The sequence below is a fragment of the Trachinotus anak genome, unplaced genomic scaffold, assembly GCF_046630095.1.
Source record: "Trachinotus anak isolate AG129_WGS33_773 ecotype Australia unplaced genomic scaffold, CSIRO_AGI_Tana_v1 ptg000021l, whole genome shotgun sequence".
Taxonomy (NCBI): domain Eukaryota; kingdom Metazoa; phylum Chordata; class Actinopteri; order Carangiformes; family Carangidae; genus Trachinotus; species Trachinotus anak.
The window spans coordinates 1961551-1988669 of record NW_027273872.1 but is presented as its reverse complement, the minus strand read 5'-3'; the positions used below and the strand labels follow the sequence as shown (position 1 = coordinate 1988669).

At 42.0% G+C, this 27119-nt stretch overlaps 1 protein-coding gene across 4 annotated transcripts in view; it reads left to right on the top strand.

Annotated features, from left to right (window-relative positions):
* dlg3 (discs, large homolog 3 (Drosophila)) overlaps positions 1-27119 on the top strand; it is a 75166-nt gene that overhangs the window by 22154 nt on the left and 25893 nt on the right. For all 4 annotated transcript variants that reach the window (XM_071457627.1, XM_071457629.1, XM_071457630.1 and 1 more), the window contains 6 exons: positions 22073-22126; positions 22620-22670; positions 23949-24073; positions 24470-24639; positions 24940-25076; positions 26088-26232. In XM_071457627.1, the coding sequence (XP_071313728.1) occupies positions 22073-22126; positions 22620-22670; positions 23949-24073; positions 24470-24639; positions 24940-25076; positions 26088-26232 (682 nt within the window). The remainder of the gene's footprint in view (positions 1-22072; positions 22127-22619; positions 22671-23948; positions 24074-24469; positions 24640-24939; positions 25077-26087; positions 26233-27119) is intronic.

Genomic DNA, 27119 nt, shown 5'->3' with positions numbered 1-27119 from the left:
TGAGATTGAATCAGCCTTGGATGATTGGCGAGGGGGGCAGCAGTCAGTGGGGTGAAAATGCTAAGGTTGAAAAAGAGAGAAATAAGCCAATAAAGGCAGGCAGTGGGCCTGGAGAGGGGGAGGGGGTTATGTAAGAGGAGGCAGTTGGTGGTGCTGTCAGAGAGAGAAAGCAGGAGAGGCCCTGACACCGTGGACGAGCATCTGCCCCTCCGTGTCTTAAAACAGGCATGTGAATGGCCAGCGTGTGCTCCCCTTTCTATAGGAACGTGCCATAGCGCAGCATGGATGGAGATGCACACACCCACCGCCACCCCCACCCTCTCAGCTCCCTTCTCAGTCACCGTTGCTCATCCTTGGGTGGGAAATGTGAATGCCTCCCCTCCCCCCACTACCTATACACAGCCGGAGAGCAGGGCAGTAATCACACACGCCCAAACACACACGTCTTTTATCTTATAGCTTTCACAACAACTGGTGTTTTTGGATGCGCGACGATGCAAGGCAATAACTTTGCACAGTCATTCAGAATTATCTGAGCTGTCCTTTTATAGCTGGATCATTGACATTTTTAAATGGCTGCAGTAGCCACGAACACTTCGTGTACGTGTGAGGAAATCATTAGACACCCCAGGACGTAATGATGCCGTATTAATTTTTTTTCCCTCTGTCATCTATTTGCTAAAGGATTGTGCTGCTTTTGTCAAGAGCTTGCTAGGTTAATTATGGATGATTCCAGTTGGGATTATAAGAACATTCTTTAAAACAAGAGCTTTTGAATTTAAATCTGAGAAAAGTAGAGGCCTCAGTCTACTGGGAGCTTCAGTCAGAAAGCTCCCTCTTCCCCCCGCGGGCTCCAATCTGTCTTTGTGTGTTCTCCAGCTCTGTCGCTATGATTAGCTTTAAATATTAATTGGATTTTACTTTATTTATTAGCATGAAGATTTGGTCCAAAATGCTGTGCCAGACCTATTGTTTATTACAGGCCTCTGTAGTGGCAGTGGTGTTTTAAATGAATGTGCAGGCACGGTGGGCGTTCCATGTTGAACACTCCCATAGGTGATTACGACTTGACAGCCTTCAGGCCTTGATCAGAAATGTGTGTGTGTGTGTGTGCGTGTGTGTGTGTGTGTGTGCACCTACACTGATTTATCAATGTCATTGGTTTCTACATCTGTCTGATGAGATTTTGTTCAGTCACATTTGATTTGCCATTCCTGCATCCCAGAGAGTATTATGGGATGGGATTTACATGTGCTTCATGTCCAAGTGTCTTGAGCTGGATCCCCTACTGTGATCTTGAAAGGCTCCACCTGAAACCTGGAATATTCTCATCAGATCAGCAGAGATTTATCTGTGAGTTTGATGTATGTGATCTGCAGGAGAGTGCACGACATTTTCATTGTTGTTCCTGTCAATACATTTAGTCCAACGTGACACGTAATTACTGCAAAGTTGGTTCTTAAGCGTCAAGTATGAGAATATGTAACATTTCAAACCAGAGCTCTGATTGGCTGGTTTTGCTTTTTTGTGATAGGTACGTCAGAAAGACAGCAGGTCCCAAACTTGGGTTGTACTTATGACACCAAGTTCAGTAAGAACGCAGAGGAAGAGCATTGGTAGAAAACACATTTTAGTTCAATGACGGGATAAATACCTATAAAGCTTAATTTTACAAGTGAGAGCTGCTTTCAAAGGAAAATTAGGAATTTAAAAAACCAGTAAAGATGTAGTGGGTGTGATAGAGGAGGTGGATTAGAGATGTGAGGGTGGCCAGACCCCCAGTAAAAGCGTTCCTCCATCTTCCCTGACTCTGAGTACTCAGGAAAGATGGGCTTCTCCTCGAATTCAGTAAGTTCATGACAGCAGTGTTTTGGTGGGAGATCTCGTCACAGGTAGTTGTGTGGCGTGTGCTGCCATTTGGTGTCAAGTGTCCACATGATAACTTCTGTTGGGTGATCGCCTCTTCACCCCAGCAGGCGTTTCTCTTTTTTTAAAGATATTTTTTGGGCATTTGTTATTTGACAGGACAGTGGAGAGTGACAGGAAAGGGGCAGAGAGAGGAGGGAATGACATCAGGAAAGGGTCGGGCCGCTCATGTGGTCCGCGCCCTAACCATCACCCCCATCCCAGCACACTTAATGCAGCAGTGGTACTTGTTGCTGTGCGATGTGACAGTTCTGGCCCACTGCGAGTCTACGACGTGGTGCAGTAATGCAAGACTCCAGGCTTCGAGTTTTCTTCACTGTTTTGTTGTTTCTTTTGCAGTATTTAGTGGTTTGATTATTTATGACATGGTATTTGAGTGGTGCTGTTGCAGTCTTAGCACTGGCTGCACATTTACTAAATGAAGTGAGATGAGGAGAAGGTGACTTTCTGACAAGTAGTAAACTCAAAATCATGCTCAGTCGTTTTTAGTCCTCTGTAATTAAACATCATGTTTTATCAAAATAATTTTAGCAACTCTGAAAGACTATCATACATCTCTTAACAGAAGCCTTATTATTTTATTGTTTGCCCCAACCCCACCACCTCCATCAGTGATGTGAGAGCATGTCTGATGTCAACGTACCTCTGACATCACTCCTTAGCTTCAGCATCACTCTGGCATCAGATTAACATTTCACCTGTGGACCCTGCTCATCCATGCTGTCCCTCCCTCTCTCCCACCCAACAAACATTTTCAGAATTCAGCAGGAGGCTAAAACAAGGTAATTACTGTTTGAAATCTGTCAATTCAGCTAAGCTGTGATGTGAATTGTGACAGACGTGCTCCAAATCTCCTATGATTTCGCTTTGCTTTATCACGTCTGCCTCAGCTGCAGACTTACACCATGTCTGCTTTAACCAGCAGTGAAATGTAAATGTGTAGCTGACGTCCAGCCAAACGTTGGCCGCTTGAGACCCAAGGATACTGAACTGACAGGAGATAAAAGTATGAAACGTTGATGACTTCAACTTTCTCAGGATTTAATGTTAAGCAATTCTTAGTTAGGCATTAGGAGACTCTGAGGGTAACGTACATAACTCTGCACAAAACCTCACTGCGAGACATTATGATCGATGTTTGCCTTTACTTGTAAGTGTTTTTTCTAACTGTGCATAGCAATTTGAAATATTTTACCACAGTGAGCAGCGATGGAAATAACAGGCACAGCTCTGCAGTGGTTTTATGAACTCAAGTCGTTCCAGTCAGAAGGTAGCACAGCTACAGTCGTCAGAGTAAAGTAGATTTAATTATAAACGAGGTTCACAGCTTTTGTTCTTGTGTGATCTGTATTTCCCCTAAAGAGCAGATTCATGCAGTTTCTTTGTACCAGGAACCCATAATTTCAGCCAACACTAATATCCATTTGCAAATTCAGTGACAAATTCAGTTGCCATTGAAATTTTTTTGGCCAAGAAAATCGTGTTATCTCTTTGCACTCGTGGCTTTGGTAGTGTAGATTCAGTTTTCCTGCATAAAAATCTAAATTTTAACATTTTTTCATTTGCAGAAACTGATTTTTTATTTTATTTTTTTAACTGCATTTGAGTTTCTCAAAATGCAAACTGCTCAGAAATTATGATTCAGATGCAAACGCTGCATTTTACTGATACAAATTCAGAGCACATAATTTAATTTTAGTTGTCTTGTAGCAAACCTCCTACATCATATCTTCTCTTCTGCGCCTACTTGTCTCTCTCCTACACACACACACACACACACACACATACAGTATAAGTACACACACCCATGCCTTACACAGACCTTTACCCAAAAACAAAGTGTTCCTTCCCCATGAGAATTCTGGGGTAAAGAGAGGAGACTGAATCATGGGAAATGCACGACGAAACAAGAGAGACAAGGTGCACTGCAATATTTATGTGCACTTTGACAAAAGTTTGCTTTTTATATGATGCAAGAAGGGGAAGGGACGGAGTGCTCGAGAGAAGGGCGGTCAGACGTTGACGTCAGTGTGCAGGGGAGACTTTGACAAGCGAGCCACCATTATGAGAGCTGAGGAGCTTCATCTGTAGCTGTGACCCAGGATCTGAGCTGTGTTGAATCCCACCTCCCACACTTACTTTAGACGCCTCCACTCAATAACTCTGTTGTTCTTTACCTTTGCATTGTGCTCCGAATCTGCTCTTACTGATTCAACATGGAGGTCCTCTGTGAAATTCTGGATTCGCAGGAATGTGTCATGTTCTCTGCCAAAGCAGATTTACTTCTCATCAAGTGGTTTGCTCATTGCTGCAGTTTGGCTACAGTCAGCTGATACATATATAAGCTTTTGCACAGTGTTACAGGTGCAGTAGCCTGAAGCTGCAGATCCTGTGTGTGGAGTTCTGTGTCCTGCTGGAAGCTGAGGCTACCATGCCCCTGTGATCCATATGGTCATTGTCAGAGGCCCTGCCAGGGCTCAGCCCTGTATCAGCTCGCCTGTTCCTCTCTCCGGCTCTTGCTGCCAGCCAGGGGAGGAGAGGAGAGAAGAGAGGAAAAGGGAGGGGAACGCTGTTTGTTTGTTTGCTTGCCTGCTTTGTTTTATTTAGGGGTTTTTGCTGATCACAGTAGCGACTGGCCTAGAAATGTGACTGTGCTGCGCAGGGCAGAGTGGACTCCTGATTCAGCGATGGAAGCGTCAGATTTTCTGTTAGAGCGAGAGAAGCGAGGGACACGGGGCCTTTGATGGAAAGAGATGGCAGCGTTAAATGCTGCGCCGACGTTGCTGTTAATTAAAGGAATCAGACATTAGTGCGTGATGTGTCGTATGTGCACATATGAAAGCTTTTTCTTCTGTTGTGCTAGACTCGTTTGAGCAAGAATGTGCCAGCATCCTCGGCAAGGTACACCAGCTCCATCACCCACATGCTGCTGTGGAATATGTGTATATCCAATCAATATCAGAGAAGAGCTAGTTCCTAAGTCTTCTGACTCCTCTTCATTTTTGTGGGGGTGTGTGGGTGCTTTCAACAATGCTTGTGCTTTTATTGCTTTTATTCAACCACCATATCAGCTGTTATTTTGGTACCACTTTACAACAAGGGACACAAAATCCAAAGTAGACAGTCCCTGAGTAATGTTACAAATCATTTAAATCAGTGATTATATATTAGATAATCACAAGTTACCTGAGAACAGACTGTTATATTATATTGATGACTAGTATCTGATATTTTTAAAGTCTTTATTTGTAAGTATTCCCTGTTTTATTAGTATATCTTATCATAATCCTGTCTTAAATTTAGCATCGTGTACATTTCCATAGCATAGCTAATGTGGTCACATTATACTCACACCTGTTCTAACAGACACAATGTTTTCATTTGCTCATTATTTACAGTCATGTCCATTTTGCAGTTCTTGAATTGATTTTAAGCGACTTTCAGTGAAATCCAACACTTTTTTTGTGGCCTGAAGGTCACCATTTTTAAGTTGGCTTTTAATTTGAAACAGCTGCAGGAAGTTTTGAGTTTCATTTATAGTAACTTAATGTCACTCGACTGGAATTAATTAGTGAATGACAGTTAGAGAAGGGACACAACCTTTACCACTTTGTGCTGGACAGCTGTAAATTAAGACCTGACTATTATTTGAACACTTGATTTTATTGGAGAATTAACAAAATATTCAGAGTCCATTTACATCATATTTTGGGGTAACGCAGTCAGACAAGATGTTTGCAAGCTAACTGATGAAATTATATGAATTTGATATGTCACAGTAGGAAAACCACAGGTGTAAATAATGAAATTAATGATAGCTGGATTCCATTTAGCTGTTTTAGTTTCAGGGTCCTGGTGTTGTGCTTGCTGACTCACTGTCACACTGTCATGACTTACAGGGACACTTGAAATTGATACTCAGTGCTACAGATACATTTTCATCAGCACAAAAAAAAAGGATTGAGGGTGGATAGTCAGTCCTGGTTGTGAGCTTTAAGGTCGGTCACTCACAAATGTTCTCGTTGCTCTCACAAAGCAAATTTCCAGCAGCTTCGTAACAGCAACAGTTAACCCACATGAGAAAATGCGCTCTGCTCACAGTCTAAAACAGTATTATGCTAAATCTACTCAGATACACGTCTTAAAAGATGAACTCTCTCTTCATTGCTTTATTAGAAAAAAAATAATTTGTTTCTCATCCATTCATTCATTGGTGACTACACAGGAATTTTGTTACATATTATAACTTATTATTTCGCTTAAATCATCATACAGTAAACTGAATATTTGTTGTTCTGTCTTCCATTTTCTGGGAGCGCATGTATTTGTGTGTGTGTGTGTGTGTGTGTGTAGGACATTTGGCGAAGCAGTGCATTTCTTACCATGTGTAGCTGCTCTGAGTGCCATCTCTGTCTAATGCATTATCCAAGCAGCCCTTCAGCCATTTGGTCTGGCCTCTCAATTTTGTGTGCGTGTGTGTGTGTGTGTATGTGTGTGTGTGTGTGTGTTATTTTTCAGTGTTCTTCATTTCTATCATCCCCCTCCTGTCTTCCACTGCCCTTCTCCTCCTCCGCTCTTTCTTTTTTCATACATAGTAGGAATCAAAGGCTTCATTTTCGGGGGTAGAGCTGTATTCAGAGAGGATGCAGCAGCAGTAAACAGCTCCAGACCTGAGCCTCAGTATGATCAGTGTGGTTTAACATGATGCACATGCATGTCTTTACAGGAACACACACCTGTGCCTTGTTATCATTGTTCAAAGATGAGTGAATTTGATGAGATTTGTGTTATGATACAGCAGTGGGATGTCTGGTAACTGGTTATTTATCACTAATAATTTGACTTAAACATAATTTCAGTTAACGAGATTTTGACCACATGCTAAAGTCAGATCTAATTATTAACCAAACAACCATTAACAACTCATTTGACAGATATTAAAGTAAATCTGTCAGTGTTCTAATCAAACAATAACATTTTATTTACCAGAGCATATTTGACATTTTTGGGATTCTGCTTTGTTGTTTCGCGATTTTTTTTTTTTTGTTACCCAGATTTTCTAATCAAAGTTTTTAATAATAAGACATAAGAATAAGAAACCTACTTTAAATCCTTTAATGACTCATAAATTGTTCTTGCATTCATTTGAGACCATATGTTTATTATTTCTATGTAGGTCTAGTAGCACTCGAATCAGATTTAACCCTGACCCTTGATTTATGGTCAATATAAATTATTTTAATACATTTTTTAACAAAAAATCTTGTTTTGTGACCAGTGTAGACTTACAGTTTATTGTGACAGCATATGTTTGGCTCACATGGACTTCCTGTTTCCCCCCCACTGAGCTGACAGGATAAGAGGACATTATCCAGGCATACAGTATGTCTGCAGCGCATACACAGACCCACAGATGATCTTTAAACATGTCCCTCTGTTTATTATCAGTCATTATTTTCTATTAGTAAAAATCAATTCCATCTACCCACTGAGTTTGAAAAAGCAGAAACACACATTTCGATCTCAGAGAGACATAAAGAGAGAGCGTGCCCTCACTTTGTCACGGATGTAAACAATACAAGCAATCCCAGTTTAATATCATACATCTTATTACACTGGTGATGCTACATCTCTGCCTTGAAATTGCTTTTATGGATTTATTACTTTTTGTTTCCCTCTGTGTGTCTGTGCATTTGTGTTAATATTTCTTCAAAATGTAACACAACCTTTCCCACTTCAAGTCAAATCCAAATTCCTCCTTGTGCCTCACCTGCTTCCTCACTTCCTCACTACTCACCTGCATTGTTTTGTGTGGATTAAAACTTTAAATGGTTTCATGTAGCATAACCTATAGAGCAGTGTTGAATGGTGTGTGGCGTTAGTGGAGTTGGGGTTGATGGTTTGCTGCCAGTGGTTTGAAAAGCATCACAGCTGAGTTTTTTTTTCCTCATCGCTGTTATACAAGCTGAGTTTCCTGTTTTCTTGGAGCTTGTAGCAGCGATTATCTTCACCTACACACTGGTTTCAACACTCAGACACAGCAGTTGGTGCTTGTTATGAATGTATAGACAGTATATTTCTGATTTGCTCATTCAGGAATTCAGACCTCGTTTCCTTGCTAGTCAGCTTTTATCAAATTGACCATTGAGGTCAGATTCAAATAAGGTGCTCAAGGTGATGAGGGTTAAATGGAGACTGTCCAGATTAGATGCTGGATTAACGTTTTATGCTTTCTTGTAGCACATGGGGAGAGAGCAGCCATGTCCACACTCCTGAACAGCAATGTTTTGATGTATCAGCCTTTAAACTGGCTGTTGAGATTATCCAGGTTTGCAGTCACAAATTTTTCTGATCCAACCCATTAGTGTTGTACATTACTACTGTATATGAAAGCTAATGCTATAAAGTAATTGTCAAAACCATCATTAAAATATAATATTTGTACAACACATGGGAGCAGGATGTTTAACACATTTTGTGGTAAATATATAAATGGAAATTTAAATAACATTTGAAATAACATCTCTGCTCTGAGATTTTTTTATTGAATGTATGAAGTAAATAACTTAAAGATGAATATTATATCACAATTCTGAGGGAAAAAAAAGGGAAATATCTAGCTGATTAGAACGTCTTAAATCAGCCATAATTAGACAATCTGCAGAAAATTTGCACCTTATCACACAACCGTTAAATATAGTGTGACACAAGCTATCATATAGTCTTTCATAAGAATACAATACCCTGTCATTTGCAGAACTGATTGTAATATTTTACTGTATTTCATTCTTTTATTGTCACCACAGGATTCATCCCAGTAGGTGTAGATTGTGGTGTCTTTAGATGTTCAATAATCAAATCAATAATCTAAAATAGGATGTTTGCATTTGCCACAGTGTGTACTCCATAAACATACATTTATTTACACACTGCTCTCCTTTCTCTCTTCTCTCCCACTGCTGGGAAACTTTTACTTGCAAGACGAACTGCCAAGTTCAACCATGACACATATGCTGTAGGCTGCCATGACTTTATAGACACAATATAGGAGTATTTTCTGTTATCAGCGGCAGCGGTTTAAAAGGTCAGCTGCTGCCGTTCAACACACACAGAAAGAAGTTGCCTTAGAGCTGAAAAATGGGAGGAAAGAACAAAGGAGATGGTTGTGTTTTAATGTGCTTTACATAGCAGCTGGAAATGAATCAGAGCACATTATTATGAAATAGTGTAGAGGACTCGTAAAGAGTTTAGCCTTTTTTCCTCATGCTGTTCTCTTCCAGGTGTAACAGAGCTACATTTTAGAAGCTGATATCAAGGATGAGAGTATGGTTTAGAAAATATCACTGATACAGCAGCTATGCAAAAATATAAAAGACTAATAATTTTCTTTGCCAAATGCTTTTTGGAAGAAAAATAAGTTGCTTTTTGGATTTCTGTGAATTGTATTTTTTTCTCAGTCCAGGAAGTGTGATACTGCACAAGCTGTCATAGGGAGGATGTTGGGAGGAAAACTACAGGACCCAGAAACCAGGGTTCACATCCTGCATCCTCCTTGGTGTTAGGTTAAAGCTGCTAAAATACATGGGTTCAGTTTGGAGATAAGAATCAGTCATTCTGACTTCACCAAGTGCTTCCAGTTGACATTTAAGTGAAATAAGCATATTTGCTGTCTTGCCATGAGCACACCATTCATATCTGCAGCAGATGGTTAGCTTATCTTAGCATAACGACAGGAATCAGCAGGGGACATGTAGTCAGACTTTGTTCAGAGGTAAAAGAAAAACTGTCTGCTAGTGGCAACAGTAAAGAAATGTGTGGACATTTTGCATCAGCAGTGAACAGACTGCAGATACATTCAATTCACACGTTCTATCGTTATCTTGACTAAAGAAAAAGGTGTAGATAATTCACATTAGTTGTATATAAATGTAATTTGCAGGAGGAAATTCAGCAGGAGACAGGGTTGTATACATGCTGCCCTCTGATGGGTGTCGTACTGATCGCAATATGTTGAAAAATGCTCCGTCCTGTGTTCAGAATGTCGAGGAAAGCAGCGACGCTGAGCCCTCCCCCAGCGTGAACCAGTGAGTGTCTTTTCAGTTGTGTCAGTTTGTGCTGTGATGATGCAAGAGAGGAGGGGGTGCAAAGGAGGGGGATTAAGAGAGGAGAAGGGCACAGAGAGAGAGATGGGAAGGGGGAGAAAGAGGTGAAGAAATGAGAGGTGTGGCATAAAGAAAGGGATGAAAGGGGTAGAAGCCAGTAAGGAAGAAGGATGGGAACAGAGGAAAGGAGAGTGGAGGAAGGGACAGCAGAGAGGAGCCTGTGCTCAGACTCCAGCCCTGTGTGTTGCCATGGTGCAGGCTCAGTCAGAGCTGCACAGTAGCTGTGCCGCTCAGCTAGCTAATTACCCTCAGACTGCAACGCTGATACGCAGGCGGCCGAAGCCTTGTGGGTTTCCAAGAGCTTTTTTGACTGTCGCACTGACACACAAGCACAAATCAAGGAAAGAATTATATATCTAAACGTGGGGGAAACGGATCTAAAATGACATCGAAGGAACACCAACTAAAAAAGCAATGCAAAAATGTGCTGTAGTATGTGGTGAACATTGTAGTGGTGCTCTGCTGTGTCAGCCACGCCACTTGTGTAATATAAAGAGCTCCTCCAGCGCAGAGCTTCATTGTCCGTAGACGACTGCTGTTGCTGCTGCTGTTGCTGCTGCTGCTGCTGCTTACTGAGAGCCTGCAGATCCTGATCAGCCTGCTTATAAAACCCAATATGGGCCATTGTGGATTAATATTCACCATTAAAATTTCCAATTATGTAATCAGCCAAATCCAAGCTGTGCATATGCTCACTAGAATATCTCAGCAGGCAGGAACGAGGAAGAGGAAGGAGGGGGGAGGGGGGGTCTGAATGAGAGGAATGATGCAACATCAGTCAGTCCACCTAGAATTCAAGGAAATGTGTGTTTTTGCAGCAGCGATTTGCTGAAACAATGAGGCCTTTTATTAACACTGCAATATTGTTAATGTAACCAGGTTCAAATGGAAATCAGAGGTTTGGTCTTTTTGAAGCTTGTAAAGACTAAAATTGAAGTGTGTCTTTCAGTAGAGGTGTTTTTTTTTCTTATTGCAGTGATTTAATTTGTGCACAAACACCGACTCTGATTATGTGATGAAATGCTGAATCTGGTACATATGTTCTCTTTTATCCCGTGGATCCCTTCGGCTAAGTGCAGACAAATCCTCAGTGGAACTATTTTAATCTCATGATGTTGTTTGTTTAAAACAAAAATATTTCAGGTTTGTTGATTCTATTGTCAAACACCTGCAATAACTCGAGTAAAGACTCGTTGTGAGTGAAGAACAGTTTGATGTTTTGCCACCACTGATTATTTTTTAATATATTAATTGTTTTGACAGAAAAATTGGGAAAGATGTCCGTCTTCATTTTCAAATTTCCAAAGCCCAAAGAGATTCGATTTTTCTGTGATTTAAAAACAGAGAAAAGCAGCAAATCCTCAAATATGAGAAGTTACAACCACAATTTTTCTGATCGGATCGATAACACTTTCATGTCTTGATACTAAATATGAAGTTGCAGCCAGATGACAGTTAGCTTAGCTTAGCTCAAATTAGCACAACAAACAGGAAGCAGGTGGAAACACAAAGCTGTTTCCAAACGTGAGACTGAAATCAATCTTCTCCTTTAACTTTTAGCTAGAAAGCAAATAAACCTATTTCCCAAAATGTCTAAAAGTATTTGTTTATGCTCCATTTCAGTTTCAGGGAGGATTTTAATTCTCAGCACCCATTAATTCTGCGTCTGTCTATCTTACTGCACTTGTTTTGTATTGAGATGGCTACAGTCCATATATTCTGTTCCACAGAGCAGGTTTGTTGTGTTCTGACAGCCAGCTGGTGAACAGAGTTTCATCAAAGCAGCCGCTGTTAAATGTGTTACAGGCTTAAAGGTTTGTGTGTTTTCAGATCAGCGTTTCAGTCCGGTAAGATGGCTGCTCTGATCTCAGCCGACACGCGTTCTTGAGGGGACAGTGCGCCTGAACACAACCCGAGGTGGGCAGAGAAGAAGGGCAAATCTGGACCCTCGACAGGAGGCAGATTGATTTGGCAATCACCGAAGTGCTACAAACGTTTAAAACAATGCCCTGTTTTTCCCTCTGCTGTTTGGCGCTAAATACATCAGCATATGGATAAATGTGCTCATGTATTCATAACTATCACTGGGAAATTAGAGGCACAGTTCTTGTTTTTTGTTGCCTCGTCCTTTGTCCTACTTACTGTAATTCTTCATCACTTTCAACACCTACACTTATTGTGAGCCAAAACCCTGGCAAGGGTAGTGAATGGAGATATGTGAATGTGTGGGCGTTCCTGAGTGGAGCTTATAGAACAGCATGAAACCTCAACCATGACGGGAGGATCTGTGCTGCGTCCCCCGGGAGGTGGGGACGAATGGTTTTCATTGGGCTTTGGGTCAAAGTTAGCCTTGTTATTCTCACTATATTATTTTTACAGTGGATCTCTAAGTGCTCTGAGTTTGATCTCTGTAGCTTTATCACTGTCTCATCATTTTGATTTGTGGACCAGCACCAGCTGAAGAGCTGTAGTTTCCATTTACTCTGCTCCAAAACATTACAGTCACATTTAATGAAAAATAAAATGAATGAACGTGTGAGTAAAATCCTGTGGTGTAAACGGCAGGTGAAGGAAATTATTTTTTTTTCCTCCAGTCAGTCCAAACAGGTTTAAGGATCATCATGGGCCTGGGGGAGAGTGTTTGCAACAGCCATGGGTCCATGAAGCAGAATCTCGGTCCAATGTTCCCAATTAAAAGAGAAGAAAAAGTCTAAAATTGGAAGCTTCTGATTGCAGCTCAGCAGATGTGTTGTTGTGTGCTCAGGAAAGGAATGAGGGAAATGAAAGAAGTGAATGAGAGCAGAGAGCTCTCATTGAAAAAGAACAGAGCACTGTGGACTGTCAGGTGTGTTTTCTGCTGGTAAATAGTTTCAGATTGTTAATTTTTATGTGGATGTCTTAAAGCTGCGGTGAGAGAGTTTTCAGAGAGTTGGTATGTTTGGGATGTAAGGAGAGAGTTCAGACAGGAGGAGGCAGCTTTACATCACTGTAAAGAAATAGTTTGACACTTTGGGAAATCCACTAATTAGAGTTAGATGAGACGACCACTCTCACGTCTGTCTGGTAAATACAGATGATTTTTTTGCCTGGCAACTGCTCTCAGCCAAGAACCACAGATAACCTCTGGTTTAATGGCAAACTTTGGTTTTTATATAAATTAAACAAACAAGATATGATATTTTAATTATTCAGAGCCATGTTAGCTCTCTCCTCTGTCTCTGGTCAGCATGCAAAACTAAGCTAAGCTGACTGTCTACTGGCTGTGGTTATCAATCCTCTCATCTAACTCTCTGCAGCAAATAAGCTGATTTCCCATGATGTCACATTCAACTATTGTGTTAATACTGTAAGGTTTGCTTTATGTTTACAGGCTGGAAATAAGATATTTTATAGAAACTCAGGATTAAGATGTAAAGAGATTTGAAATTTTGACAGTAGCTTCTGGAAATTGTATATAGTGCATCTTTCATTTCTAACTTACTCATCCACTCCAGCACTCTGACACTTCCTGCTTCCTGTAGTTGCTGCTTTCTATCTAAACAATTGATGCTAGTGGTCTCATGAAATATATAAATGTTCTGAAAACATATAGTTTAATTGCTGGATGTTTTTACCTGTTTGTGGCTGTCTCACCTTATCATGTCGGAATGAGACGCCTCAGCCACACTGTCAGCATCTTCACCGCATCACACAGAAAACTGTGAACACACTCAAACACAAACAAACCACAAAATGTAGACGAGGTAAATCTAAAGGCGTCACTTTCTCCATAATGACACCAGCACAGATGAATAATTCGTCCTTATTGACTGAGGAGGCAACGTGACAGTGGTGAAAGCATCAAAATGGCAGCACTCAGTTGTGTGTGTGTGTGTGTGGTTGTGCACTGTCACCGGTACTCGGCGCAGGATCCAAAACACCAGAGAGGAACGAGCTTAGCAGCTCTCTCAGCTTAGCAACAAGGGATAGCAACTAGTCAAGAGCTGTGAGGTAACATGCTGCAGTGACCTCTGATGTAGAGGAAGTAGTGGGGGCGGGAGTATGTGAAGCATACTGATGACACTCACACTTGACAGGCTTCATTATGGAGCTTCGCCATAGCACATGTGGTAACTTTCACTGTAGCTGTTACTTTGTGATTGAGCCTCCTGGTGTCGGCCGTGTGGTCATGAGACCAGTGACCGATTAAAAATACAGTAACTGGCAGAACAATGTGTCTGGATATGAAAATAAAACAGGATTATTGACGGTGTCAATGAACTTTAGGGCACCAGGTGACTGTGGGGGGGGGGGCAGGATGAGATCAGAGGAAAAACACTGAGCAAAGCAGAGTGCTAAACCGATCATTTAGATTGAGTCAATCAATCAAAGTCATTGATCAAGTTAAAACACCATGCATTCTCAGGTTTCAGCTTCGCGATTACACATTTACTGCTTTTCTTTGGTTTATATAATTGTAAATTGAACAGGAGTTTTTCACTGATGGTCAGACAAACATCACTTCAGGTTCTGGAAATTCTGGATATTTTTAAAGATGTTATTTATAAAAAATATGAAATATTAATTGATTGTTTAAAAATAATACAGGATACTATTTTCTATTGTGATACAAATGGTTTTCTTAAACTGAACATTATTTTCTTGAAATTAGTGGCCTCTGATTTGGTTTAGGTCAAAATATTTTACATTTCAATCTGAAAAAAATTGTGGTATTTGAAGTTACACCACATGAGTAAGGAAATATGTTTAACTCGTTAAATAACTATGCAAATAATAATATATATCTGATCTTTTTCCCAATGATAATCATTAAAAAAAACAGTGCACCATGACCATAGTGTTTCAGTATTGAGGTGATCAAAATAGCTGAATCATTATTACAGTATTAATAAGGACATTTTCTGCTATCAATAAGCTGTATATCACTAAATGGCATATGCACAAAAAATAACTGTGTTTTACGATGATGTGTTACATGAGACCAAACTCTTCATGCATATAAAACAAAAAGACTCAAACCTTAGGTTTTCATTAAAAAATGCTTGGACACTTTGATTTGAATTGCAGAAGTTTGCAGAGTGTTAGCATAAGATCAGATCATAGATGAAAGTCAAAACATGATAACACTGAATTATCATCACCATCTCCAGCATAAGCTGTTTTCACAGCAGACGTTTCTGACTTGTCACAGCAAGAAAAGCACAGGTGGAACTAATCACATTAACAATGACTCTGTTCTATTCAAATGTACCAGGAAGCCACGACTGTCAAAACGTACTTGTGCACACACTCACTGTATAGACACGAAAAGGCTCCGAGACGAGCACAGTCATGTTTAAACCTGATCAGCTGTCAGCAGACTTGTAGAAGGCCTCCTCCAGCAGCACTGTGATGAATATTCGTTACACTAAGTACTTTTCCCTCTGTGGCTGCACTTGTGAAGGTCAAACTAGCCAGCTCTCGTTTGGAGCTGCTCAGCATGACAGAGAGGTAAGCCAGAGCATGCTTTTGTAATATTACATAAAGATGAGGAGGGAGCGCTGCTGACAGCTGTGACGGGCTATTAATTATGGTTTCATGAATGTTCGTCTGTGGTGTGGGTTTGGGAAAGGGAGGGGTGAGGGGGGTAACATAGTCACAATGCTCAATCACAACCATCATATCAGAAAACTTTGAGCTTTAATGGGGCCGTTTTATGGCCAAATTAATTAATTTCCTTGTGGCTCCCTCATTGAGATGAATGCCTGAATTCAGCTGGTGTTGGAGCAGTTGACCTTTACCGCTACGGGATTTTCTTTATTACATCTCGTTATTCCGCCTTTGTCCCAGACAGAGAATGCAACATTGAGTTTCAATGGCGTCGCCGAGTAGAACAGCTCTAGCTGTCATGTGTTCTTCCTTCTCAGCTCCATCCATATGTCACCTCTCCTCTCACCTTGCTTCTCTCCTTCCCTCTTCCCTCCGGCACAGGGGCCACAGCGTGAATGAGATGTTGGGTGCATAGTAATTGAGTAGGTATTGATTGGACTGCAGCGTGGCCTATGAGAGGCCAATGAGAGCCAGAGGATCAGAGCAGCACCACTGACTGCGTCTCTCATCCCACATTCTGCAGAAAAACATAAACGCAGTATCGCTAGAGGCATCAGAAAATGAGGGAACATTACATTTTGAGATAACATAAGTACATCGTAGCACACCTTGTTCTCCCACCTGCTATTAGCTCTGACTTTAGGAAGAGCTTCCTTCAGCATTGGCTGTGTCATTTGACTGACTGGGTGCATCATCTGAGCGGGGCTGACTGTCATATTTCACTGCGATGTCACCACCGGAGACTGAGCTGCCATGTTGGTGACCCTTGGCGCGAGAGGAACTGATGTGGAAATGTTTGCTAAGGAGGAAGGGGTTATTGCCCTGTCAGCATGCCGTCACTGTCCCCCCCCCCCCGTCCGCTCTACCTGCGAGGAAGATGAGGGTTTAAAAACTGGTGAAGAAGAACAGCAAGTTTAACTTTAGTTGTGACTTTATTGTGAACAGCAGGGATGCAGATGTACACATCATGCAGGATATACCAACATTATTTTAAATGATGCTTCCTTATGATGGTCAGTGTTTCTGTTGTTTGCAGCACATTTGTTTACATACATATAAACTATAAAAGTGGCAGTGAACCATATATAGACCTCTATGTTAACATTTAAAGAAAAGAAAAAAAGCTGACTGAGCCTGAAGACTGGAGGCAGGCTGGATCTGTCCGAAGGTAACAAGCAGAAAAAGCACAGAATTGTTGTTTCTGCACATTGGCTTTGGTATGGATTAAACAAACGCAATATACTATGTTAATTAGTGAGCTTCAGAGGTGCTGGTAGGTGTGTTTTGTTACCATCAAACAGAGCCAGGCTTGTTGTGTTCCCCCTGCTTCCAGTTATTATGTTCAGCTAAGTTAACCAGCTGCTGGCGGCAGCTTCATGTTTACTGTACAGATAGAAAATTGGTAAAAATGTTCTCATCTGACTCTGGACAGAAAAATGTGAACCCTCTTCATTTAACCACGATGATGTTCAGTGTATCTGCTTGATAAACACAGTATGGTCAGATCAAAACGGCCGAGCCGATGCAGCCAGTGTCAGTTTTGAACACAGCTTCTTTTGATTTCATGACATATGGATTTAAGGAGTGTGTGTGTGTGTGTGTGTGTGTGTGTGTGTGTGTGTGTGTGTGTGTGTGTGTGTGTGTGTGTGTGTGTGTGTGAGTGTGAGTGTGAGTGAGTGTGTGATATGGACGGGCAGCACTGAAAGCAGTCGGCCACATCCAGCCCATGGCCAGGCATGTGCAAGCACAGAGCTGCATCAACTGCAGTGAGAGCCCTGAGAGGTGAAGCAGGGGGGAGGTGACTAAGCGGGATAGCTGGCCAATGGCGTACAAGCACTGGTTACCATGGGAACACATTGATTATTTAACAATTTGGATGGAGCCTGTGCCCTGCACTTGCCAAGGTTCAGTGGGAGTCTTTGTAGCTTTACTGTCCCGGGGGTCTGCAGCCAAGTGAGTGTTGTGTGGTGCAATGCCAAAGGGACATGATACACATCCCCTGTGATGCTGAGAGACAAGAGACAGATACACAATCTCAACTGACAGAAGAGCAAGATGATAGATTGATGAAGAAGAAACTATTATGAACAGATGGATGAATGAGACAAGGGAGAGAGAGAGAAACAAAGGACTGTAGCAAGTGAATTTTCATCGCTACCGGTGGTCACTGGGGACTTGTTGTAATGATCTCATGCTGGGGAGGCAGTCTGTGCTCATTGTCATGGCGTGCATACGAGGTCTTTGTGTCCAGTATGCTCACTTGCTTCCATTTCTCAGCCTATGGTCCACGCAGTACCACAGCTACTGTACGCCGCACTCTGCATCGCAGGTGGGCAGAAGTAAAGACTGAAGCTTTTAATGACTAATGAATGAATTAAAATGAAATAAAGGGATTTTATGGAAATCATATCTAGATTTGGTTAATTCCTGTCAGTCCCACACGTGGACCAGACAAAGCTGTTTTTAAAACTTTTTTAGCAGCTCTCAAGACGATGCCATTTAAACCTGGTATTAACATGCAATCTGTTTTTGTATCGTAACTGGAGAAGGAAAAGCACATGTGACGCCAGGTTATACCTCGCGTTGTGAACTCAATGCAATCCATAAAGCATGACCACTTCTCCATGCCAGCTTAGACAAAACTGACAAAATGCACATGGAGTAGCAGTAGTCCACCAGTTCCTCTGCGAGATAACAACAATGCTTAGTACAAGGTGTAAAAGCAAAGCCCTGCAGACTAGATGCCGTTGTCCTGATAATGAAACCAGAAAGATCACATGTTAGTACCAGGTGTAAATGTGAACGTCTTGTCAAATTCTAAAAGTCCTTGAGAACTTTGTCCTTTCACTGAGGAGGTATAATAATTAAAATTTCATGCTGTGTGGCCACGTACGGCCTGTGGCTGCCTTATTTGTCTTTGGTTGTTCCAGGATTTTGCCAAGTCAAGTCTCAGAGTCAAGGTTAAATCAAGTTTCAAGTCCAGCTCTGGCACTGTATCACATCTGCAACCTTTTACTGCCTCAGCTATTGAATCACATCAAGTTCCCTGGTCCACGTTCACCTGCAACACACTGACAGATATCCCCACCCCCTCCTGGATTGACTTCAGTCTATAAAACACTGCTTTTGTCTTCACCTCTGTGATCTTCAAACTGCCTCCCATGGTAGGAAAAATCCAGATACCATAAGTTAGTGTTTGTCCTCTGCTCGTCCCCTGTGGGCTCATTATAGCACAGACACATCCTACCTTCAGTATGTGTCATAAGACTTCAGTGGTGGTCAGATCTCATGTTCTCTGTGCAGCAGGTTAGCACAGAGGGGAGGGTAGCGATGGTCCCAAGGGGGCAGGGGTAATTCAATTTAATCCGAGCTACCTGAGTAAATTCCTAAACGTTAAACAAACTCATTTTGAGATTATTTATGCTGAGATTATCTTCCATTATTCCTTTATGTTTGCTTGTTAAGTGAGATTCAGATGGAAGGATTACGCAGAAATCCCAGGCCAGGATAATGCTGCTGTTTTCTACGACTGATGGGTTTATTGTCTTTTCAGCTGGACTTGTAGGTTCACTGATCCCATGGGGCAGCATTCGTCCACTGTGATGCTCATGATAAGCACTGCAGGCATTGTGCTGTAACAGGTGTGTTTTGCCTCATGTGGTCTCAGTAGTGGATTCAGTAGTTTAGTCTGTCAGTCACCAGGGGACAGCAGTAGCCAGTGTATTCCCCTGTGTTGCCCTCGGGCTGTGTTTCATCACTTCTTGCCGTACGGGCATCGTTCACAGCTGACTGTCACTAACATGGCTGCTGTGGAGTGGATGCTGCAGATGCTTTTACTATCAAACACCTCACCTGGATTTTCAAAGGGTGTGTTATGAGTTGGGGTCTAAGATGAAGGGGTGGGGGGAAAAAAAGTGCAAAGCATTCATGAGCGATGAGCTCCAGTCACATACGCCCGTGCAAACACAAGCGCAGACATGAGCATCTGTTAGTGCATATGCAGACTACAATGAAGGCCTGATTGTGCTGACTGGAAGGGAGGGTGGGGGGGTGGAGGTGGGTTCCCAGCCACAGCTGTCCAGAGTCATAGCACATCACCGCCGAGAGGGGCAGGTCAGATCTACGGCTCCTGTTTATCTGGAGCTTCATTAGCAGGGAACTCGCTGTGGAGAAATGAAATGATTTTGATCAAAGGATCAGATCTTTTTCAGAAGGTGTTTAAGGCTGCAGAGGTGTAGCAGCCTCATCCAGCTGGACTGAAAACCCTTAAACAGCGCCTTTTAAATACACCCCAAGTGTTATAATTGTATCTATAAAAACAAATAGAAAGTCTATCTACACATAGAAACATTGAGTAGTTGAGTATTATTTGTTATAGAATCTATGGTACAACATGATATGTTACAGTGTATATATATTGTGATATCTGTCCCTTTAATATCTGTGTGTATGTGACCAATTTTACAATTTAACAAGCATTTGATTTTAATACGATCAGTGTGATGACAGTGTGATGTTGGGCTTTTGAAACACTTTCACAATAATAATGTGAATATAATGTAGAATAATTCTCTCTTCATTATTCAGCCAGCCTTAAAGCCCTGTTGTGACATCACCAAAACCAAATGATACTGAATCTTATATCACATCATTGTATTATATTGATTTATTGTCTCTAGATCTGTGTTCCTCTCATATATTTTTTTGGGCTATAGACTGAGAGAGATCACTACAGACAGTTACACAATATACAAGCAAACAGCCTAATAGCACAGTTCACATCGCATCACAAGGAGAATGTAATGTAGAGTTGTTTAGGAGGAAGATCATAATCAGCTGATGGACACAGGCAGTATCTGCATATATTAAGACAAAGGTAACGGGGTGAGATTGGGTGAGGTGGGGGGTTTAGGGGGGAGGGTGGCAGCTAGTGATTTTCCCTTCAGTGTTAGACCTCAGGTAGTGTAAGGTCCCAGAGCAGCACTGTCAGCTTCCCCTCACCCACACAGCTCAATCAAATCAATAAAAAGCAGACAGCCAGTGTGCTGTACCAGAGGACGACCGTCAAGCTGCTCCTGAACCAACCAGCGCGTCTCCTCCTTCACGCTCCTGCTTCTCTGTTTCCACTCGGACAACTTTCCTCCGAGGTCTCAGCTCGCAGCTTCTCCGCAGCTTCTCTGCAGCTTCTCTGCAGGCCTGAAATGGGCAAAGAAACACCAGGTGGCACAATAGAGCTGAGCTGGGAAATGTATTGAACTGTGAAACTTGATATGTAACGCTTGTAGTTGGGTTCAACTGGCTTTTAAAAGCTGATACGGACACTATGCATCAATAGTGCTGATCAATAATCTGCATTTTACATTTTACCCTCATCATGTGCCCAAAGAAAACAAAAACATGAAGAGTAATCAGTGTTTCCCATAATGTCTCAGAAGGGAGCATTAAACAGCATTAAAACCATCTAGTGTCAAGAAAACTCTCAACAGGAATTTACATTAACTACAATTTTTGGTTCACAATCTAACTATTCAATGGCAGTAGAAACATCACAATATCTTATTTTTATTTAGGGTTATTTCTAAGATAACATTAAGGAATCATTATCAATGGAAGTGGTGAGTGTTTTTACAAGTAAATCATTTAAAGAAAAGTCATAAAACAGTGAAAAATGGCCAACGAGACCTGCTCATGTCTCAGTCCAGAACCCAAATATATGACATTTTCAATTATATAAAACAAGAAGAAAAGCTGCAAATGAGACAAGTTCTTTTTTATTAATAAAGTAACCAATTAATCTATGAAATATCAGAAAATAGTAGAAAATGCCATCAAAATTCCCCAGAACCTATCTTTGAAAAGAAGCTAGTAAATGTTGGTATTTTTGCTTGATATATAGCTTAAAGGATTATTTGATTATTAAAATCAGTCTGTAATATCATTTATTAATCTGCAAGTTCTAGTCTAATAAAATAAGACATATAGAAAAAATAAGATGAGACATTCCTCTCCTGTTGTGGTGTTTCAGTACTAACTGAACGGTTGTGACACTACGTGGCGTTATCTCTGTGTGTGGAGTGAAAGAGAAAAGGGCGAGCTGATGTGGGATAAACGTATCGTCCCAACAGCTGGAACACAAGCTCATGAAGAGGTGACCGTGGGACGTCTGGCTGTGGCGGTTAATAAGCAGCGGTCTCTCTGCCCCAGTCCTCATTCGCAGTCCTCACACCTTTCCAACAAACCCCCCTACACACACACACACAGCCCCAGGGAGACTGACCGACCGTTCCCATGGCATCCGTTAACTTTGCTCCCCACTGATAGTGTGTGTACCGCAGTATGTCTGTGTGCTGCCAGCCTCACACACTGAGATAATGTGTATCTCTTCATATTCACAGGCCAACCCTCCCCCCATCATCGTCAACGCAGACTCACTAGATGCAGGCCCTTATGTAAGTATCTGTCCTCTCTCTCTGTACTGTATATATCTCTGTGTCAGTGCATGAACATGGTTATGTGTGTGTGTGAAAACGGGCTCCTCCTGTTAGCGACATGCTGTTTGCCATGTGGACCGACGTCCATTATCCTATTGACCCGGCCTGTTTGTGGGGAATGTGGATTCTGCAGCGCATTTATTGTCACAGTGCAAATGTATTTTAAGAAAGAAAGACACTTTTGATTGCAATAAATCAGAAATTCATGGTGCTATTTTTAGTCAGTAAAACAATCTGGTGAATGTATCTTCTGTATATTTTGTCAATCATCCTATTCTCCACGGTTCTCTGTATTCAGTCTGTACATAGGTCTATTCTGTATTATATGATATAGGATTTAGCTGAAAGATTTGCATGCTTCTCTTTTTTTCTTACTCTGTTTTTAGAAATTGGCATAATTCAGGGTCAGTGATGTAACTAACCATTATGTTTTTTATTTTTATTTTGGCAGGTAAATGGCAGTGATGGGATGTTTAAATACGAAGAGATCATTTTGGAGAGGGTGAGCTTTACCAATTACTTGTTATGTTTTTTCCCAAGAATTTACATATTCCTCCTGAATGTATTTCTGGATGATGGATGGATTTCTCCCCACTAGGTGGTAGTAAGCTACTCAGTCTTCACTCATTGAGCCTAAAGAAAATGAAAACTGAAGAAAAATCTAAATCTGTATGATTGTATATGAGACTCATATGTGAAGCTGTGTGTTGGTGAAGTTGCAGCTGTTACATCACTGCAGTAAGACTGTCTTGTATGTGATGTCTCATGTGAGAACGAGCACAGAGTAATGCCAGTGAGGCATAGCTTCATACATAATCCTGATGCACATGTCATCGGCAGACGCCAGAAATGTAAAGTGCTCTCCTGTTCAATTGTTCAGCAGGCACCACTGCACTTGTCAGCTTGTAGTGGCGGAGCTATATGTTCCTGCTCTCATTATTCCACCCACATATAGATGCACCTCCGAACCCATGATAGATGCACAGTATCTCTCTGCCCCTTCCACTCTAAGTGGCATTTCTGCATGCAGGAGGCTTAAATAAACTATGCAAAGTCACACTTTAAAAGGTCTGTGGGTGTTTAACATTTGGTGGTAAGGCCCAGTGTACTCCTCTCTGCTCCAGAGCAGCACACTGGGAGGCCTCAGCCTCCCTCTGTCCTAATTTGTTGCGACTGTTGCTCATTAATTATAGAAAATAATAAAGTGAAGTCTTTTCTCAGCTGTCTTGTTTGCTGCCTGTCTCTGTGGCCACGGCTGTCAGATGCAGCAGTGTGCCTGGCCCCACTGGATCCAAAAGGTTCCTCTGTCATTTCAGGAACAGGAACGACAGGTGGTGGTAGTTTCTGTCTCCCGCAGAGAATGAGAAGCTCTGTATCATGCAACAGAAATGACGCTTCTCGACTCATCTTTACTTTAAATCAAAAATCCACTTTTCTGTTGACACAGTGCATCTCCACCACTGATGCCTCTCTGTGGATTGATGGAATAAGCGTGACATTTTGAATCAAGTGCCCTCTTCTAATGGAATACATGGCATTATCATTTGTCACATGCAAGGAAACACACACACACACTCTCAGACACACGTGTCCATGAAAACGGACATCAGAAGTGCCTGGAGAAAGCCCTGGAGCAGTCTGCATCGATCACATGTTCCTCTGAGATACCAATACACTTAAGAGCCATATTGCACTGACCTTGAGCCCACGTTGGGAGTGTTTGCATGTGCGTGTTGTTTACTGTTCCCGACTGAAAATGCCAATCACGACCTGTGTGCAGGGGAACTCTGGCCTGGGCTTTAGCATTGCTGGAGGAATAGACAATCCCCACATTCCTGATGATCCAGGGATCTTCATCACCAAGATTATCCCAGGAGGAGCAGCTGCTATGGATGGGCGGCTGGGGTAAGTTCCCCTCTTCACCATGTTACCCTCCTCACCTTATTCTTTCCACCTACTCTTTCCAAGCTCCTCTCCTTCTCCGTCCTCTCTCTCTTCTCTAACCTCCTTTCCCTCCTCTTGCTCACTACCACCGTGTCCCGCCAGGCAGTGCTGTGTGGGAGGCAGAGTTTCTACAGCCCTCTGCCCCTTGGCTCTGTGTGTTTCCTCAAAGTTATGATTCACTGGAAAACCAAAACCTGAAACATGCATAAAATTATGATATGGAGTGTGGAGCTTTTTTAACTGTAGTCTGTGATTACACTGCTAGGGTTTGTGCAGTGATGTAACTCCACTGCTGTTATCTGTTGACGGACAAGCTGGCGTGTGTGATTAAATATATTAAAACTTTTCCCTCCACAGGGTTAACGACTGCGTGCTACGTGTGAACGACGTGGACGTGTCCGATGTGGTTCACAGCCGGGCGGTGGAGGCCCTGAAGGAGGCAGGGCCGGTGGTGCGGCTGCTGGTGCGACGGAGGCAGGCCCCACCCGAGACGATTCTGGAAGTCAACCTGCTGAAAGGACCCAAAGGTCAGGGGCAGACTTAGAGAGAAATACACAAGTTCATTTTCATTCATCTGTTTTCGTTTTGGGAATGAATGCAATGCTAAATTTGTTACAGTTGCAGATATAAGTATGGGGTAAACTCATTTTTCCAGGATGAATGAGAATTAAATTTGCAAAAATAGACTTTAAGACTAGACTTTGGCAGCAAACTATTCAGCTCAGAGGAAGCAGACCCAGACATGGAATATATCTAAAAATGTATAAGATGAAAGGTGGTTCTGTGCACATGTATTGACTATCTGACCGTGTGTATTACTCAACCAGGGCTGGGATTCAGCATCGCTGGAGGGATCGGGAACCAACACATCCCAGGAGACAACAGCATCTATATTACCAAGATCATAGAGGGAGGAGCTGCCCAAAAAGACGGACGGCTGCAGACTGGAGATCGCCTGCTAGCTGTATGAGCCTGCACCTCCCTCTGACTCAGTCACATATTGACTGTTCAAATTTAAAATCAACTCATTTAGTTCACAAAAATTCAGCAGTAGTTGTTAGTAGACCTGCTGATTATAAACCCATATTGCTGTAGGTGGGTGGGTATGTGAACACTACATTATCTGGTTGGTTGCACCGTCCTGTTACTTTAAGCTAAGTGAGAGACAGCACACATCAGCATTTACTGATCATTTTACACTGTTAAAATACAAATGTGACACCAGTTAAAGTTTTTAAACACATGGGAACAACATTAGTGACTTTTTATTTTATTCCTTACATCTCGAATGAGGCAGCTTGCAGCCATCATGCTGCATGAATGAACTTTGAACTTTCTCATGGACAGCTCATAAAATACAAACAACTGGTGGCACTGATGCAGAGAATAAGCGAGATGCGACTCGTCTGAGAAAACAAAAGTTGTCTTGGAGCTACCGGTACTATCGTAATATTTTTTGAGCTCTCTGTCTCACAGCTTCTGTTTGAGAGCAGCAGACTACATCATTTGCAGCACAATTAAACAGTATAGTGTGTTATCTACTGGAAATGTCTAAATAGAGTGATCAAGATCTGTGGCATTTTGAATTTCAAGTTTCTCAGTTCACATACTAAACTTTACCTGCTCCTCCCTTCTCTCTCTCTTGATGTGTTACTGACTAAAACTGTTAAAATATGGGATGTTCAGAAAGTTTTGACTAACTCTGTATTTCCAGGGAATAGAGTCTCAGACTCAGAGCATCTTTAAAACCTCAAACTTCTGCTTTTGACCTGTTAATGCTGCACACCACACCAACCTTTCACTGCTTGTTGAGATGTACGAAAATCTCATGATACATTGGAGCTATGATTCATTATTGTGTTGGCTGGTGTGATGGCTGGTGTGATGAGCGATGTTGTCGCTGTGCAGCAAAGACACGAGGTGTTGATACAAGGATTTTGTCCTCCCCTCTTTTCTTGACAATCGTGGCGTTCAGGTGAACAACAACACGCTGCAGGACGTGCGTCATGAGGAGGCAGTGGCTGCACTGAAGAACACCTCTGACATGGTTTACCTCAAGGTGGCCAAGCCAGGACCTGTGCATCTCAATGACATGTACGCCCCACCAGACTACTCCAGCAGTACGTATCTATCTCTTCTTGTTACTGGTGTCGTCCTTTTAGTGCAGATGCTGTCTGAGCCAGAAACTACATTTTATTTTCCTTAGTACATACACAGCAGCCTCAAAGCTAGAACTGGTTTATTAATATAAAATGTTTGATGTAAGCTTAAGGGTGATTTATCAGTGAAGGTCCGTGTGTTTGTACTGGGAATCATCTTTTTATCTTTATCAGAGATAGTTCAGCTGTCCTGTGTGAATTTTTGTGTTGGATCACTGTTCTCTCCCCAAAACTGCTATGCCCAGACACCCACATAGTGAATGTAGAGACTGCTTTTACACACACACACACACACACATACACACACACACACACACTCCTTCCCACAGCAACAACAAGCACAGTTCTCTGCCTCCCACTGAGTGTGGATGGTTTCTCACATCCCACCTGCTCATGAGAGCCCACGATCTTGAGCTGCAGCATCTCAAATTTCCACAGAACAGTGATATCGTGTTAGAGGGGGCTGCTGAGGGCTTTTCGTATGTTCTAAATGTTTGCAGTTGTCGGGGTTTAAACAAGCCCTTAATGCAGATTTAACCCCTCCCTGACAGTACAGCCCGTGTTCAGATGATCTGGATTTAAAATGCTTGTTTTGTCATGCTCAGCTGCCTCCATCAAGAATGTGAATTCAGGGGAAAGAGGTGTGTTTTTACGCTGTGATTCTGCTTTTCCCTGTGTGCACAAAGACTACATCAACCTTTGGGGAAATGTCCCCCGTTTTTCCTCTCAGGTGATAAGAGGATTGACAGATTTAAAACATCAGGTGTAGATTACATCAGTCAGTGCGAGTTGTGTATTGTGTAGAGTTTAGCACAGACAGAACAGAGACAGGAGATAATTTTGCATGT